The sequence below is a fragment of the Cavia porcellus genome, unplaced genomic scaffold (assembly GCF_034190915.1).
Source record: "Cavia porcellus strain 051 isolate PalLab524CR breed Dunkin Hartley unplaced genomic scaffold, mCavPor4.1 scaffold_1, whole genome shotgun sequence".
NCBI lineage: Eukaryota > Metazoa > Chordata > Mammalia > Rodentia > Caviidae > Cavia > Cavia porcellus.
In genome coordinates, this window is record NW_026947484.1 from 177824357 (window position 1) to 177843698 (window position 19342).

General features: G+C 35.4%; 1 protein-coding gene across 4 annotated transcripts in view; it reads right to left on the reverse strand.

Annotated features, from left to right (window-relative positions):
* Positions 1–17810, reverse strand: part of Musk (muscle associated receptor tyrosine kinase) — a 94439-nt gene extending 76629 nt beyond the window's left edge. For 2 of the 4 annotated variants that reach the window (XM_003463782.3, XM_003463785.3), the window contains exons 1-2: positions 16962–17809; positions 2240–2366 (exon numbers count right to left, since the gene is read on the reverse strand). In XM_003463782.3, coding sequence (XP_003463830.2) covers positions 2240–2366; positions 16962–17040 — 206 coding nt within the window. In that variant the 5' untranslated portion in view covers positions 17041–17809. Of the gene's footprint in view, positions 1–2239; positions 2367–16961 lie in introns of all 4 variants that reach the window. The other 2 variants (XM_003463784.4, XM_003463786.4) reach the window with 2 other exon arrangements.
* Positions 17811–19342: the final 1532 nt, after the last annotated feature.

The window sequence follows — 19342 nt, forward strand, 5'->3', positions numbered from 1 at the left end:
TAAATTACCTTACAAGGGAAGAAGGACTTTTTACTTCTTAAGATGTCAAAATGAAGTATTGTGGATTATCCACATGGACTCAATATAATAATAATAATTCTTAAAAATGGAAAAATGAGACAGAAGCATCAGAGAAGGGGATATGACAGTGGAGGCAGAGGTGACAGTGATGGCAATTGCTAAGCTGTATGAATGTGGGAGGTGCCAAAGGCTGCAAACTGGAAAAAGCGTGAAATAAAATCCCTTCTGGCCTCTGCATTGAATTCAGCTTTGTTAACGTTTGATTTTAGTCCAGTGAGATTTGTTTTACACTAATGAAGTCCAACAGGGCAATATAGTAAATTTATGTTGTTTTAAGCCATTAGATTTGTGGTAATGTGTTAGAGCAACAATAGGAAATAAATGTAAACCGTGGTATCTAAAAGCACGGTGCTACTGCACAAATATTTAAAAGTGGAGACGCGGCTTTGGAATTAGAAAAGGGGTAGAATTGGAAGAATTTTGAGGAGCATGGTGGAAAAAGGCTACACTTTCTAAAGAAATTGTGAGGAGAAAAATAGATCCTAATGCCTGCTGCTAAGGACTTAAAAGGGAATGAAAAAGTGGTGGAGAAAATCTAAATCAGTTCAGAGATTTCAGGCAATTGGTAGAGTATGCGTGTTAAAAGCACTTGTACAGGCTCAAATAAAAGTGAATAATATGTTACTTGAAAGTGAAGGAAAGAGGATCTTTGTTATAGCATGGTAGAGAATTTAGCTAATCAGTGCCCTGAAGCTGTGTAGAAAAAAATTAACAATTTTTAGCTCAGATATTTAGCTGAGAAAATCTCCAAAGTATTGAAGCAGTTAGCCTGTTTTGATTGTTGTTACTTATAATTTGAGGAATAATTGCTAAGCAAAAAGAAACCAGGACTTAAAGAAGTGCTAACTAGATTGAAGAAGCTGCTAAAAGTATTTCACATATTTTAATTTGGTCTGTGAGTCTTCCTGTTCCAAGATTTCCAAGAGACCTTGCCTGATAGAACACTTTGAGGTTATATGTCATTTGGCAAGGAATCAGACTACAAAATCACCTTTTCTTTTTAAAGGTTATATACAATTAGCTTCTCCCAACACAAGGTAATTTTCCATATTGGAACATGTATAATAGAAGAAAGCACTACATTTCTTATAGAGGTTAGTAAAAACAAAGACATTATTTTCCCATCCGAGTTCATGGACCCTGGTCTGGGAAATTCCCTAAACATCTGTGATAGACTATTTGTGTCCCCCTGAAATTCATGTTGAAATTTAATCCCCAGTGTTTGGAGTGAAGACCTCTGCAAGATGATTAGGTATGAGTGAGAAGCCTCCTGAGTGGGATTAGTGTCCCTAGAAAGGATCCAAAGGAGTTCTCTTGCCCCTTCCTTCGGGTGAGGACTCAGCACCAAAAAGGCTGTCTCTGAACCAAAGAGTGGGCTTTTACTAGACACGAGTCTTCTAACTCTGAAGTTGCACTTACCAGACCCCAAACTGTGACAAATAAGCTTCTGGCGTTTACACACCATCCAGTCTATGGCTTTTGTTGTTGTTGCTGTTGTTATAGTAGCACAAGTGGGTTAAGAGTGTTTAGTCTTAATATAAGCTACATTGCCTGAGAGAGAGCCTGTGGTTCATTTTGTTAGATTTTTTTATAGAGCATTTTGGATCAGATAACACTGTAATGAGAAAAAGATAGCATAGTCTTTAGCTGCCAAAATATCACTTTATATGTTTGACAGTCTGTCTCACTCCATACTGAGTCCATTCTAACTTTAAAAAGAAAAAGTGACTCTGGGGTCAGAATCCTTGACAAATGACTTCACTTTATTGGGATATTAGTAATATAAGAAACGAGAATGTGTCTATTGCTTTCTCAGCATGGCCTGGAACACATGTGTCCAGATTAAGGATATAACAGTATTTGCTACTTCCTGTGAGGTTTCCTTTAGGTTCTCACCTGGGAGCCTCCTTGACCTCCCTTGTCAGGTAATCACTTTGTTGTTGTGATTGTTGTAGCAGTAGTTGCTGTTGTTGATGTTTTGAGGAGGTCTCTAAAACTCACTGGCCTTCAGATCTTACACTTATAAAATGAGATAATTTACACTTACATATTCTACAAGGGGAACTTCAGCACTGCCAAGAGCTGTATTTTCATTTATGTTGAAGATAAACCACAAGGCAGCCACAGACATTTTGCCCGAATAAAGTAGGATACATACTTAATAAGAATTTTATTTCTGGTCCAAGAAATCTCAGGCTGCGGATAGGATTCCACTGCACACATGAAAGTAGCTACTTCTTCAACTAAGGCATCCACAGTTTCAAGAGGAGTGGTGATGACAGGAGCTGAAAGGAGAGGAGAAATCAAAAGAGAATATTCTAGAATGTGTTTACTAGCCCTTGCTTAAAGCCATCAGAAGCTATCATATTCCTGAAGGAGAATTATATTTTCCCCATAGCAAAATTTGCAAGGAGATAGATTTTTCTGTAGAGAACATTGTTTATCCTTCCAAACTAGGCATTTGAGAATCAAAAAAGAAAGCTTTCAGGAGAATAAGGTTTAAAATTTATTTTATGAGTAGAAACAAACTCAGAGTATGTCTAGCCCAACATCATATAATTTGGCTTCTCCTTTAAAAGAAAACATAAAATGTAACTACAAAATTTCTGTGGTCACCCCAAGACCAATCAACATGAATGGAAGTGAGTGAGTCCAAAGAGAAGTCAGAATGGAAAAGATCAGCATACTCAGCATTGCCTAAAATGAACACTTTTTACAATTTGTATAAATGTATGTGTTCACAGCAGTACATTGCTAGTGCTCTCTGACAGTGAGAAGGGAATCCAGCAAATGAGAAATTTTTTAAGTTGTTTCACCAAATTTATAAAGAAATCATATCTGCATGTAAATGGAATAGAGACTCAATACTAAAGAGACAGCTAACTCACATAAAATGATAAAGAATCTGAATAGACATTTCTCCAAAAAAAATATACAAATGACTAAAAATCATATAAAAATGTTCAGTATCACTAACCATTCAGGAAATGCAAATCAAAGCCACAAGGTAACACTTCAGCCCCAGTAGGATGGCTATCATAAAAATGAAAGATATCATAAAAATGTTGAAAAGGATGGGAAGAATTTGTAACCTTTGTGCATCACTGGTAGGAATTAAAATACTACTGTCACCAAAGAAAATGGTGTATCTTAAAAATTGTATGATCCAATATTTTTACTTCCGGGTATATATTCAAAGAAATCAAAAGCCATGACTCAAATAGATATTTCTACACCCATGTTCACAACAGCATTATTTACTAGCTAAAAGTGAAAAGCAACTGAAGTGTCTGCTAAATGAATTGGATAAATAAAGTATACTTTATCTGTACTGTGGAATATTTAACAATAAAAGTAAATAAAATCTCATATTTTACAATATGAAGAAACTTTGGAAACAATAAACTAAATGAAAGAAGCCATCCACAAATGGCCACATGTTACAAGATTCTATACATATGAAATGTCCAGAATTTACAGAGACAGAAAGTATATTCATGTTTGCTTAAGATTGAGTAAGAACTGGGGAATAGGAGTATACAGAGGTAACAGTGAGAGATATAGGATTTCATCTAAGTATATGTAATGAAAGTGTTCTAAAATTGATTATGGTAATTAAAGTACAACTGTGAATTACATATTTTAAATGTATAAAGAGCATAGTGCATAAATTATATTTCAGTAAATATATTTTATTTTGTTTACAAAAATAAAGAAAACAGGAGGAGAGACTATAGATGGTGCTTTTTTCCCTTCTTCAGCCCTTCTGTAAAATGAGAATTAACTGGACTGAAACATGTGACAGGAAAAAAGAAATTAGAAATGATAAAAATGGATTGGTGAAAGGCTGGCCTTCATCTTCAGTGTTTCTAGAAATGTATGAATGCCAGCAAAATAAAAGGGTTGTGGCCCTGGGCATCTCAAGGGCTATGTTCTATGGGAAAAAAAATAATAGAACCCACTTAAGTGAGCGTGGATATCTATCTTATTGCATAATCATCATCACTACTACATTATCATTCAACAAATATTCTTTTCATGTAACAGGTACTGAGCTGCACTAGAAGCAAATAAATGGGACACACATATACACAGTGGAAAACTATCTGGCCAAACTTTCTAGCACGATATCCTGCCAGTTAGGATGACATGGATGAATGTGAAGATCATTATGTGAAGTGAAAAAATCATGCACAGAAAAACAACACTGCACTACCTTACTCCTGAGTAGAATCTACAAACACTGATCTCACAGAAGTAGAGAGCAGAGTAGTGGTTACCAGACTGTTGAGAGAACAGGGAGGATAGAGGAGGGCCAGAGGCTGATAAGCTAGTACCATGTTATTGTTTGATAGTAGGAATAAGTTCTGGTGTTCTCTGACACAGCAAGTGAATGTAATGAATAGTAATACATTGCGTGTTTCAAAACAAAAGAGAGGAACATACTCACTGTAAAGAAATGGCTAGAATTTTAAGGTGATGGATATGCTAACTGCCCTGAGTTGCTCAGTAATCAGTGTATACTTGAAGCAAGACACCACATTGTACTTCATAACACTGTAACACAGGACACATAATGTACCAATAGTATGTGTCAAAAAATAATACAAAAGTCAGAGAAAGAAAGAGAAAATTATAAACTATATTCCTCCCTTGAAAGGGTTCATTTAGATGACAAGACAGGATGTGTGAAATATCATCTATAATGATGTTGTGCTTGTTGTTATTTCATAATTACTAAGAGTGTCCCTGTGCTTCCAAAATACCAGCATTTGAATAATAAATTATGTAACGACTTTAGTCAAATGCAAGGTACATATCAAAGCCAAGTAATTAAGATGAATAATATTTTAGAGAGGGCATAACTTGCAATAATCTTATGAAGTGCCCAGACCAGACTGGCTTATTGTCTGAATACAAAAATATTTTCACTTTTTAAACAAACTTCATTTTTAGTGAAATGAAAAGCAAGCTCATGTCAGGTAAGGGCAAGAAATGGTGGTAAGAATGCTTTATTGGTCCATATCTCTCCAGCTAATGTTCTTTCTTCAAGTTCCGGTTTAAACAGTGTTCTCTCCTACTAGATAGAACTGAATGTATTTTTTCCTTAACTTTAGGACATCCTGTATATGTTATCCTTGTAACACCTGTCACAAGAGTCTATTAAAATTATCTGTTTATGTCTTCCTTCCGCACTCAATTTTCAAAACCTTGAGCTTTAGGGCATAGACTACTTCTTAGATCTCTTTCAAATCCCAGCCTTAACAGAATGATTGATGGGCTGTGTAAACAAACTAAACTGTATTTCTGAAACTTTTAAAAGAGGAAAAGAGAGAAATGCTCTAGGAATGTAGTTAAATAAGACAGCAGAATCTTTAGGGATAGATATAAGGTCTCTCTCTCTTTCCAACTTTCCAATACAAGAACCATTAAAATATGCATGGTACAATACATAGAAATAGACCTGAACATTATTCAAGAATAGCAAAGAGACATAAATTATAGAATGACAAGCATCATTAACAGAGAAAGAAATTCATCCCACATAAATCAAGTTAAACCTTAGAAAATTAAAAATGAAATTTTAAGACCTGTTAGGAAAAAAGTCAGTTACATCAATTAAAATGCCGACTAGTCTGACTTTGAGATTATTTAGCAACAACTGATACCGAAAGGAAATAGACTAATGTCTTTATAGTACTGTAAAAAAAAAAAAGGCCTGGAATTTGTATGTAATTTTAGAAGATAATTTTAAAGAAACCAAAATTAAGACTGTTAAAAAAAGATATTGAAAGAGTATGCTTTTCATAGATGTTCCTAAAGCAGTTATTACAGTATGTAAACTCAATGAGAAATAACTTGTCCTCAAAAGACAGGAGGACATTATGGTAAACAATAGTTAACATTAATGCTGCCAAGATATAATTGCAATTTTGATGTATTGTGGAATATTAACATGAAAATCATTTTGTGTGTTTAAAAAGAAAGGAGATTAAACTTTAGACAAACAATTACAAGATAAGAGTTCAGGCATGAGGTTTAGTAGGTAGTTCATACATAATAAGTGCTATGCTGTGAGCAGTAAAATGACTGAGTAAGCACAAAATGGGTAACAATCTATAATTAAATGTATATACTAAACTTTATTAAGAGTCACTACTAGAAGAATAGACTAAAATTGAAAACTTCTAAAACAATGGAAGAAAATTAAAGACTAGAAAAATTATTATGAGTCAAACAGCCCAAAAGATAATCAAGGGGGAAAAAAACAGAAGGAAAAGGAAGAAAAAGACAAGAAAGGTCATGTTTAACAGAACAGGGAAAATCACATTGATAAAATCAAACCAAATGTACCAGAGATCCAATGAATGATACTGGTATAAACTGAACCATAAAATGAAAGACCCAAAAGAGAGCTAAGTAATAAAGTAGAAGTATTGAAAATAAAAAGAAATCAAAATAAACACAAGCAAATATTACCCCAAAATGATATAGCAGTTTTAATATAAGAAAAATATAAGATGATAAGTATATACAGAGAAAAAGAGAAATGTTACACAAAAGAATAAAAAAGATACAACATTCTCATAAATTATTTAAAAATGTAGACTCAAAAGTAAAAAATCAAAAGTAAAATTAAGATCACAAGAAAATATGGAGAAATTTCCAGCATAATGTAATCCCTTAACCTATCTCCTTTAGGAATTCATAAATCAAATAAAAATAATAGTGTGGCTGGAGAAAATATGAATTAACATCATAATTATCTGTAAAACACTGAATGTAACAACTAGGAAATACAGTTTTTAAATAATGCAAAGATGAATCATTTGCAAGAACTGGAAATTTAGTAAATTGGAAATTAGATTTTCACCCAGCTGAAAAAGTTGATTTCATACACTCAATAATTTAACCATAAAAAATCTGTAAAACAAAAAATTACTTTGATTATAAATTAAGACAAGAATATAAATACACACACAATTAAACATTAAAATAGAATTAAAGCTGATTAGATACCTATTTATAAAACTTTAAACCATGATAGATAATACATCTTTTCAAATTACAATAAAAGTAAAAATTTAAAAAGTCTGCAGCATGAATTGTACAAGTCACATTGTTAGATCATGATTCAATAATACTAGACAACATCAAGTAACTTATTTTAACAATTAAGAAGTTTTAAATCAAAATTGTAAGTGCTTTTATTATAAAAGAGGAAATCAATACTGCAATTAAAAGTATTCTGAAGGTGAAAACTATACATCAGACCACAGTAGGCAATAGTCAACAAGACCAACAGAAGGAAGAGATTATATTCTCAAAGATTTTTGGGGGGAAAAAGTGAGGCCTTCAAAGGTTTTCAAGTAAGTTCTTTTGAATTTTTATAAAAGAATCATCGTGTCACATAAAAGCTAAAGGAATAAAAACACAGAAGTTTCTTAGTTGGCTAACACATGCAGATGCAAAATCCTAAATTAAAATATAAAGAGTAGTTTTACAAAAATGTAAAACTGATTTTAAGGGTTTGTTGATTGTGTCAACTTGAGAAGTTTCAAAGCTTAATTAAATCATCTCATCAATTTTGCTCCCTAGGATATAGATGACCACCCTAGATTGACTCATTGTCCACATAGTATAAAGAGAAAATGTAGAACAGACTGGCCCCTGTTCTTTGGAGGAGCTCCAGTTTTGCCTCCAGTTTGGATGCCATCTGCTGGTTTTCAGCATAGGCTCTTTGGTTTCCATTATAGACTCCAAAGCCTTCTAGCATGACTCTTCAACTTCTGCATGAATCCTTCAGCCATAGACTCAACTTTCCAGCATAGACCTTCAGGCATAGCTCCATCAGCCTCTTGATACAGGTTTGCATGGATACTGCAGAGCTCAAAACCTTGAACTGAAAGCTTCAGTCTCCAGTGTGCAGATATCCTCTGCAATTTTCCTCTTCCAACTATGTGGGTGACTATCATGAGCCAATCTTTAATATTATACATATTTGTATATCTTTTGTTATATGTTTCTCTAATAAAACACTGACTGATACAGATTTTTGGTATCAGGAGAGGGGTCATTGCTGTGACTATACCTGGCCATGTAATTCAAGAGCCTTTCAGAATGGGTTGTGGGTAGAGTTTGGAAATGTTTGGAGATGCTGGCTGTAAAAGCAGTGCTGGTACACCTTAGGCTGTACTATATGGGAGATTCTGGTCAGAGCTCAGACCAAGCTCAGGAAGTTTCCACTGGGAAGAAGGACTGCACTGGCTGCTGGACTCCAGATAATGGCTTGGCAGAAAGTTTGTCTGCATTTTGGTCATGTCCAGAGTCTTTACCTGAGACTGAGATAAAAATGATGGAATAATTAGTCTTGCAGAAGTAATTTCAAAGCAATCCAATGTTGAAGAGTGGCATTATTCCTATTGGGGAATTTTAGGCAGATTTATGTCAGGAATCAAAATCAAAGAGACCAAGTAGAATAGTTTAAAACATCATGTGTTTGGCCAGAAAGGAAGTTCCAGTAAAGCTATGGGCTGCAAAGATAGAACAGAGCAGATCTTGATTCTGAGAAGGAACAGGAACAGGAAAAGAATGACCTGAATGCATCATAAGAAGCAGCAGGATTCTATCCTTTGTAGCCTCAAAATTGCAAAAGTGAAAGACTGTTTTGAGAAGAAAGCTGCAGAGCAACATGTTCAGAATAGCAGTGGCTTGGAGAATTTGTCCCTTGGAATTGGATTCAGGATTCTCAGCAATCCAGGGACTTGACCCCCTACAGCAAAGAGAGAAGGAAGCCTGGCTACTACTCCTGTGGCAGAGGACCTTGACATCCTCCACTTGGGCCTGGTTTTAGATGCATGCAGAATGGAAAAGTTAGGGATCAGGAAGACTTCCACTCAGATTTAAGAAGCCCAGGAATGTGGATTGTTTGATGAATACTGCAAGGAGGGGAGCAGAACAGGTCTAAAAGAGAAGGCATGGGAGGTACAACCACAAGAAGTGCCATAGAAGTGGAGCCACCCAAATGCTTTAAAGTCCACATCTTGCCACAGATTGCCTCAGATGCTGTATATGGAATTACAGAACTTAAAATTTGCCCTGCTAGATTTTTGACTTGCTTTGGTCTCACTCCTTTGTACCCTGGTTTATAATGGAAAATGTCTATCTTAAGACATTGAATGTTGGAAGTGTTTAACTTTCTTTGTATAGAGACTTGCATCTAAGAATTTGCCTTACCTCTCAGAGGAGACATGGGATTTGGACTTTTCAGCAATGCTGAAACTGTTAGGACTTCAGCAACTATTGGAGATAGACTAAATGTCTTTTACATAAAGGGATGTTCATGAGTCTTTGGAGGATCAGGGGTAGAATGTTATGATTTGTGTCTGGGTATCCCCTCAAAGCCTCATGCAGTCATAGGAAAGTTTTGGAGGAAATTAAATCTACAGTGTGTGATTGATTTGTGGTGCAATGGCAGGATTAAGGGTGCTGGGATTAAGGGTGTGAGTGATACACCTATTCTGGATCAGGTAGCCTGCATACAATATAAAAGGGACAGAATGATGCTGTTAATATCTCTCTCCCTTGCTTGCTTTCTTTTGCTATTCTCCACCATCATGACCTGTTGCCCTTCTGCCGTGTACCACTCTACCTTGAAGACAATTGATTATGGACTGAAACCTCTACAAACTGTGAGCTAAATAAATGTTTCCTCCCTTAAATTTGGGCATTAGGAATTTTGTCTCAGCAATGAGAAAAGTAACTAAGACAACGATCTATTGGATAATTCCTTTAAATTCTATTCCTTTTTGTTGCTTTGTTTTTAAAAATAAGATTCTTTATAGCAATAGTTGAAAGGCTATGTTTAGATGTTAAAAACGTAGATACAGAATTTTCCAACCAATACTCACTTTAAAAAAACTGTTTTAGCAAACCAGGACACACTTACACACACACACACACACACACACACACACAGAGTCATACATACTCAGCCAGACAAGATTTGAATTTGTTTGGTGCAATGAGAAGAGAAGATTGCTCCAAAAAATGAAATAGCGTTTATGAAGGCTTAAAGAGGGAAGAAGATTGGTACCCTAAACCAATAACTAGAAAATAGAAATATTTACAAGGAATGGGCAGGAGAATGGAGAGCTTAAAAAAGAGAAGAAGGAAAAAATTATGCTGTAAGCACAACCAGTGGTAAATGCTGATAGAGTCCAAGACAGTAAATGTTTCACCGAGTAGGGAGAATCAAATCCATGGGCAGTGGAAGACGGGTCGGCAGAGTGGGGGGTTGGCATGAGTGATGCGAGGAAGAGATTGTGCTTGAAGGAGAGTTATATTCTTCCATCAGAATTTGCTATGGAAGATGAGAGAGATGGCACGAGAACAGTATGGCCTGAAGGTGGGCTTAAGTGCCCACTAAATATGGAGTAGAAATAAAAACGTTGGCTATTGAAGAAAAATAGGAAATAATTGAGAGAAACAAATTTCTGAGAAAGTATACAAGTGTGGAATTCAGCTCGGAAGAGGAATTGGAGAATAGAGTTCTCTTGAGTCACATTGAAAGGGAAAGGAAAAGGTGGGCACAGAAGTAGTTTTTCCATTTGCATATAGGAAACTAAAAAAGAGAGATTATGAACTAAACACTTCTGTTTTCTCAATGGAGAAACTGGTCCCTAAATTTAAAAATAAAAATTAATACATATATGGAGCAAGAGAGAGAGGATAGGGGAGGGGGTACATATGCAGTACACAAATAAATACATAGGTACAGATATATTCATAAAGGAAGACATAATATGTGAAACATATATATATATATAAATACACACAAACATGTAAAACATATGTATGTATAAAATATATAGCCAATAATCAATTGTATGTATATGTATATACGATAAAAAGGAAGGAAATAGAAGAATAACAATATAAAATGTTAAAAGTATTTCTATGTATGAGGATTAAGTGCAATTTTATATTTCTGTTTTGCCATGTCATGTATAATTTAAAAATGAACACATATTACTATTAGAGTAGAAAATATAGAAAGAAAGAAATCAAAATAGCACAGGAATATAGTTTTTTTTATATAATGGAAACAAACATAACTAGCAAAGCCTGAGAAACAGTCTTTTTGAAGAATGTTTTTGTAAACAACTAATCAATGAAATAATCAAAAGGACAGTTACACAGATGCTGAGAGATAAAAATTCAAACCAAACTATACTAAAATTGTGGGCTATGGTAATGGTGGATCCAAAAGTTAACTGATGATTTTGGATACATTGCTGTTTCCACTGCACTGACAGACAACCAAGCACAGGGCTTGAATTCAGATTCCAGCTCTATTATTTTCCAGCTCCTCAAATACATTTGCTCACACTTAACTATGTTTTCTTCAGCTATACGTGGAGATAATAATAAAGTCTGCACACAAGCTTGTCATAAGAGTTAAATAAGTAACTATATGGAAAGCATTTAAAATTGTCCCTAGTTTATATGGAACACAGTGTCAGTGTTATTTGAGTCTGTCATTTAGGAAGAGAAACTCTAACTGATAATTGTTCTCCTGGTCTCTGGATCACATTCAAATTTACTGTTAATATTTAATTCCTGGAATATATCCTAAAGAAATAATTGCACATATAGAAAAGGACATAGATGACTTTCACTGATTAAAACAGAAACAGGGTATTTGTACAAAATTGTACTCACTGTAGTAAAGAGAGGGAGGAGTTGAGCACATGGATAGTAGTCTTTCCCCTGTTTGCTTTGTTGGAGCAGCTTGTGCAGGTTAGTAAGAGCCAGTTGTTAATTTGTCAGGAGTTTAATGGAAGAATTGTTAGATACAACCAGGATTAAAAATTACGTTGTATAAATTTATAATGGTGTGTTTAATATACATCAGCATACTGTTATGTAGACAAAATATTATAAATCACTGCAAGTATCATTTTGGAGAGTATTAATGGTATAGTTTAGTGACAGGTGATGGTTTAGTGCTAGGTAAATATGTGTGTAGCTGAAGTGTATGCATAATATTATTTTACACTGATTTTCAAGAATACACAGAAAAAGTAAGAGCAAAACGTGTAAGCATGCAGCAATCCTGGATGTATATGTAAATTTTTCTGCTTTAAATTTGTACATTTTGTGTTTTCAAAATGTATCATAAAAATCATGGACTATTTTATACAAAACATTAGTTTCTTTTCACTCAACACACATATAAAGAAGTGGAAGAGGTAATATCTTATTATTAATATGATCTTTATAATGAGATGGCACAAATGTTGAGATTATTTAAGACTAAAGAAGCAAGACTTAGGAAGTCTCAGACTTAGACACAGAGAAATGTATGCAGCATTACTAAGAACTGTATTTTGTTACCATCTTTCATAACATTCAGGGCCATGACAGTCTTATGTAAAATTTGACTCTTTTTAAAAGTACTGGTATGTAAAGTTGATAAATAAGCTGTTGTGTTCTATGCTTTATACTTTTCACTCATTATTCCATTTGTTTATCACAATAAATATAAAGGTAGATACCAGTAATATTGCTATTTGCAGATTAGGCAAGGGAGCTAGAACTAATTAAATTACTTGTCTAGGTATCACAAAAATAAGAAGTGACAGAGCTGAACATCAGGTTTAACTTTGGTTTAAGTTCCTCTCTTTTAACTATGCTGTACTGTGTCATGTAGCAGTGGTTACAGATAAGGGAAGGAGATTTACATCAATATTAGTGTTTCTAGGCAGAATGTAGTTGGTTAAATCTACTTTTCCCATATTTCAAAATTATACAAATTTGCTTTCAAATTTTTACTGACGCAGTCACATAGCTGTATTTGATATTTGTTCACTCAGCAGATTGTCTCTTGTTTACTCTCATTCTGTTACCCAGCTTTTATCTCAGCTAGAGCCTGTTTAAATTAGGGCACAATTTCTTGTCTTGCTCCAAAGACTACAGGAGTACAAATACATGAAAATAAACACAACACAACACTTTTCTGGACCCTAAATGAACTTAACTTGTATAACAGCCATTTGATGAGTAGGGCATGACAGATACTACCTTTGCTTTGGAGTTTGTGAGTAAAACTAGACGTGTCCGCTGACATACTAACTTCCGATAGAATAGTTGCTGATTAACACAAATGACTGGGTGTATAAAGAAGGTGTATTTTCTACTTTCTGGTTCAGTAAAATTAGAACTGAGACTTGGAAACTATTCATGTTTCTTCATGGACACAGTATTGCTTTTCAAATCTCCCCAAGAAGCCATCCACTATTAGTCATCCTCTTGCAAATGTTAAGAACCAGCATAATACTCAACTGGAAATGCAATAAAGTGGAAGTTATGTTTTATTATGATGTCTTTGTAACTTTTAAGTTTCATTGATAGTAATATTTGATAACCACACATCAATTCCCTGCAACAGAAAGCATTCTTGGCCCTGGCTTTGAGAAATGGCACTGGGTGCAGGCAGTTCTGCACACGCAGTTCTGCAGTTTCTGAAATTGCTCCTTTTGGACGTAATCCTCTGGATTAAACCACAGTTTCAGGAGAACCCACATAAAATATGCAAATAATTGTTCAGGGGTGATCATTACATAGATCGTTGGCAATCTTTAGCATAATACTGGCTTATGGTAGGATCTTCATTTTGTGAGGAAATGGTGTGCCTTCCCTAAGATACAAAGGACGATGCTGGGGAGTAGGAAAAAGAAACAATCTCACTATTTTCTCCCAAGCTTTAAAAGTCCTTGTTTCACTTTCTCTGTTACCCTCACCCTGCCCCGTGACATTTTGCCATCTAAGCCCAGCTCCTTTACCCTTCAATTCTTTAGCTTCCCTGACCCTGGAAAGCACCATCCTCAATTGATCCAACCATCTGTCTCCTCTACTTACATATTCATATAGTGCTGGTGGGTGAAGTGAAGCAACTGTTCAGCTCAGGGTCACCATAAAGTTGCTGTCCTCAGCCCCAGTTGGGTACTGCATGGTCCTCGCAATCCTTTGTCATTTTCCTGAATGGACCATGCCCCTTAGCCTCCCTCCTCTCCCTTCCTTATCACTCTCCCCAGTGATCTCAAGAACTATTTCTTTGGAATTAAGGTAAGGATTAAAGAAATGTTGACATTCAATTCTTTAAGGTCAATAATACCTAAAGCAACTGTGTTTCCCTCAAAGCACAATGAGTAATGCTTGCAATGCACGTCAATAAAAAACATTCATCCAGGACTTGCTGTCCTGGATTTCAGTGACAGCTGTGTCCACACTGATTCAGTCATATGTCAAATCTATGAGTTCTATCTTTGTGTACATGCATGACTTAAAAGAGGTTATGTAAATTTATCTAAAGACAAATCAGACTCAAAAATTTGAAGGTGTGGGAGTAAATGGAATCATCTTGAAAATGGAGTTTTGGCAAGAATTCTTTGTGCATATTAAATAAATTCAGTTCTGTTTACATGAATTCCTGTATTCACCCAAAATGTAATATCTTTCTATACACTTGCAGCAAAAAGTTGCCACTTTTTATACCTAACAGTTTGTAAAATTCTCGTACTCAAATCAAGCCCATCACTGAATGTCTCATTAGTTGAAATGATCCAGAAGGACAATGGCCTCCACCCCTTGCTTTTAAACATTGAGACCCATTTAAATGAAAATTAAAACAATAAACAGTTAATCCCACAGCTGAGTATTAATACCAAAGCTGAGTGTTAATTATATTAAGGAAGTAATGAGTAGAGAATTAGAAAAGAATCTCTGGAATACACATCTACTATTTTAAAAATGTCCATTATTTTGTATGCATTATTGCTACAAGCCCTTGTTTCCTTCATGAGGCTCCAGAAAACAGTATCCACCTAAAACTCTTTTTGTTATTATCTTATGGCAAGAATAGAGACAACATTGAATAAGAATGTTTGGGTAGAGCATTTTCATTATTTTTAATTACATATTAAGGTAGTTCAGAAAGTATATTCTCCACAATTCAGCATTTATAATTTTAAATACTATGTTTTCACTCTGTAATTTACTTTCAGAACTGGTATATGTATTAAATATCCACATGTATCAAGCATGGTGTTTTAGGCTAAGGTTGATATTAAATCTATACTAATTTAGATTTTTATAATAAACAGTATAAACTAGGAAAAGTACTGTTTAATTTTTAAATATTAAAACCTAATTATGGCAAAAAATAAACTATAAGAAACAAAGATGAATTAAGAATCTGATTATTTTATTTAAAAACAAGGATACTTGGTATAGTTATCTATCTCACAATATTTTGAATTTTTCAAAATGCAGACAGTTTTCATTTGAATTAAGACTATCTGTGATCTTTGGAAATTAAAAATCATCTCTCTCTAGAATATAAGTTGTGAGTTTTTCATAGACAGGTTTTTGGCTTTCAGTTTTTGTGCACTAAATTCTTACTTAGACCATCAAAACCAATTCCCCAGCTTATAAGACTGAATTTTAGTAAATTTAGCTTTTATCCATGTCATTTTATTTAACTACGTGGTGTAGAATGTCACAGATAAGACTAAAGAGAATCCATAAGTCTAAATATGCATGTGCTACCTTACCGGACATCCGTTATAAAACCAGGAAGTATTAAAATAATCTGAAGCCAATATTAAGTCTTTCTGGCTATTGTTAGCTATTTGGAAATGGCTAGATTCTCTTTTATCTGAGGTACCTAAAAGAATTCCCTGGTAATTACGTGTTATAACACATTTGAAGATACCATTCTCCTCTAGTAAAATAGAAAGCAGAAACACCAAAAATAAACCAGTGCAATCAGACTAAGAGAAAGTTGTTTCTTACTGAATATGAACCTTGACCTTTTAACCCCAGCATTTTTAGGGAACTACAAAACCACACAATGCAATTTTTCTCACTTTGGCAGAGTAATACAGAGAGAAAATAATTTAAAATGTTCAAAAATACAGAACAGTTTTACTCTGTTATAATGCATTCAGTCTGAATATTTTTAATTCATACCATTCAACTTGCTTTCTCATGTCTTTTTATGGAAAAAAGAAAACTGTTTCAGTGAAGCAGCCCTCCATCAGTTACTTTGTGAATCACAGTCTCAGACTTCTTGATTTGAAGTTCACTCACTCGTGTCAGTTTCATAACGTACTGGCCAGAAACCATATCCCTGTGGCCATTCTTGCTACTGCGACAGGTGTTTGTCAGTTTCTTAAGTTGCTTTCCTTTCCCCTGAGGTGGTGTTATTTCCGGTACATTCCAAAGGCTCTGAAAAAACTTCGGCAGTCTCTTTCCCAGCCAAATCATAACTCCAGCCTCAAAGTTACTGAGAATCTATTGTCTTCACCCTTCATTATGGAGGCATGCCTATTATCTATTTCTGGTTTTCAGCATCTGAAATATTTATTAAGCATTTGATAATACAAAAACCGAAAAATGGAAATGATTTTTGTTTAGAAGCCAAACACTGGATGTCCGGAAGTTGGGAGGATTATATCCCTGGCAAACTTGGTGTGAAAAGGTTTTCATCATTCATTTAGACCACCCTGGAGTTTGACATACACATATACAGAACAGGCTTGATAACTTCCAGTCAACCTGCTAATGTCTCCCCTAGAAGGGAAGGCTCTGCCTACACAGTGTAGCTCAACTTTTTATTACAGACTTAGGCATAGCGTAACAGTAGGCGAGAGACCATTTCCCAATTGCTTATGTATATAGTTTCTTCTTTTTGTATACATACATGCTACCAAGTAAAACCAAAGTTCACCGTACTACAAATCAGCAGTCATCGAGCACACATACGATTTAGGACTCTGATATGTCAACAAGAAGAAAAGATTGCTTGAACTAACCTTTGGGAAGTTTCTCAGTCCCGCTGAAGGCAACCAGAGCGAGAATGTGTACCAGTGGAATGTTGAGGAGCTCTCTCATGTTTAATCCAGGCTCACGCAGAAGAAAGTTCCCTCTGGACAATGCAAGGAAAATGCCACACAGTTACATTTTAAAGCATAGTCTGTCACAATAGGATCGTCTGCTAATGACTGTTCATGTCAGCAGCTCCACAGGCTCTAAGTATAATCAGGAATTCTCAGACTTGGCTGCAGTGATGGACACGGCCAGCTGGTGAGTATCCACTTAGGCCAGTAATGCAAGTGGAGGGCTGGAAGAACAAGGGAAAGAAAATCCCTTAAGAATCTCTTTTAAGACAGTGGCAGGACAATACCAGATGCCTTCTGCCCCCATCACTGTACTCCCTGAAGTACAGATTTTCTGATCTTCTGATGCAGCCCATCACCTTTCCAGCAGCTAAACTAGAAACCTGGTCTAATTGAGACTCCTCTTCATCTCCCATCATTCCCTCCACATCAAGCCCATTCTCTTTCATGCAGATTTTACCAACTGAATCATCCTTACAGTCTTCCCCTCCTTGTATTGACACTGGTGTCACCCTATGTCAACATCTTCCTCAAACATTTATTGTCTCTGGATGATAGTGAAACTATCCAGAACCTTGTTTCTGTCTTCAGTCTTATTATCTAATTTCTTGTCATAACTCTTCCTGCTCAAAATCTGTAGTGTCTCTTCATCGCACAAAAATATATTTTAACTTCCTGAATATGGCACGGTTGCATGGAATCTCTTGACCTCATTAACCTCCTCTTTTACAATCGTATTTCTTTATAATATTCAGACCTGTTGATGGTATCCATTCTGGAGTTACCCAGCTAACTGGAAGGTAGTCGTTTTTTCATGCTTAAAAAGACTGCATGAGACCACAGCCACCATCTGCTAACAACAGAAGGAGAATTAGATACATTAGATACATTAGAGCAAAATAAAAGATGGGTAATAGGAAGCAGGGAAGATAGATTTTTCCCGAAGAAGGGAAAAAGACAGAGATGGAGGAAAAGGAAGAAAAGGAGATGAAAAAAGGAATTAAAGTATGTTATATGCATGTACTAATTCCCACAGGAAGGTAAACAATCTATACTATAAACATGCATTAATAAATTTATAAACTAAATTTTTTTAAACAAAGAGAATTGGATACATTGGTTCTTATAGTAGGGCTGTCTTGGAAAGTTTTGGGAAGAGAGTGGTGAGCCATATCAACAAATGCATGCAAATCATAGAGATGAGGATACAACTGTGCTTCCCTTCCACTTACAAAACAATCTAAAATGTAATGCATGCATGTGACATTGAAAGAAAAAATAGTAGAAAACATAAAACACATAGTGAAAAATTAACACTGTCCGAGTCACTCTCTTTCCTTCTCTTGTGACAATTATTATTTTTGTTATTATTTTGTTGCCTAACCTTCCAGAAGTTATTTGTTCATAAATATGAATAAGAAATAACAGTAAATCATTTTTACTCAAGTTGCCATACCACAGCCCAATCTAAATGCGCTACCCAGAGGTAACCACAATTTTAACTTTGGTATGTGCTTTTACAAATCTTTGCAGAAATACACATATGCATACATACGTACTGAAAAAGCTGTTTTGTGGAAAGTTTGTGAACAGTGTCTTCTTCCACATATCAGCTTGCAGCCTCACAGAAGTGAGTGCCAAGGCAGAACTGCACAAGCCAGAGATTTTCAAGGAAAATAATCATGAAGAATAAAGGGAAGAAAGAGTCTATGTACCAGTAAGGGGCAAGAACACAGAGACTGTGAAGCTAGTCTTACATCTGGGAATGGAAAGAAGAAAGAAATCAGGACTGGAGAGGTAAAGATTCAGATTTCAGAGGCTGGGGATTTAGCTCAGTGGCATTAGCGCCTGCCTTGCAAGCGCACAGTCGTGAGTTCGATCCCTGGTACCGGTTTAAAAAAAAAAATTCCGATTTCATTACAGCTCTGAAAGAGGCTCATCTGTGACTGGTGAGGCAGCAAGCACAGATGATCTGTTGGGTGAATCCTTCACTGGGCAGGAATGGCAGTGTTAGAATATTTCCTGCCATGCTCGGGTCCTGGGCAAGAAGAACAGGGACACCATATGTCGTGGTGTGAATCTATTTTTCCCTGACGTTCATGTGTTTGGGGCTTGGTCCTCAATGCGACAGTGTTCAGATCTGATGGGATATGGGTTATGATTTAATCATGAGAGCTCTAATTCATGATGTGGATTAATCCATTGATAAGTTTACAAATCAACAGTCTTATTAACAGGCAGGGTCCACGAGGGCAAAGAAGCACACTGAGGTTTGGCTTTGATGGACTCTCTCTCTC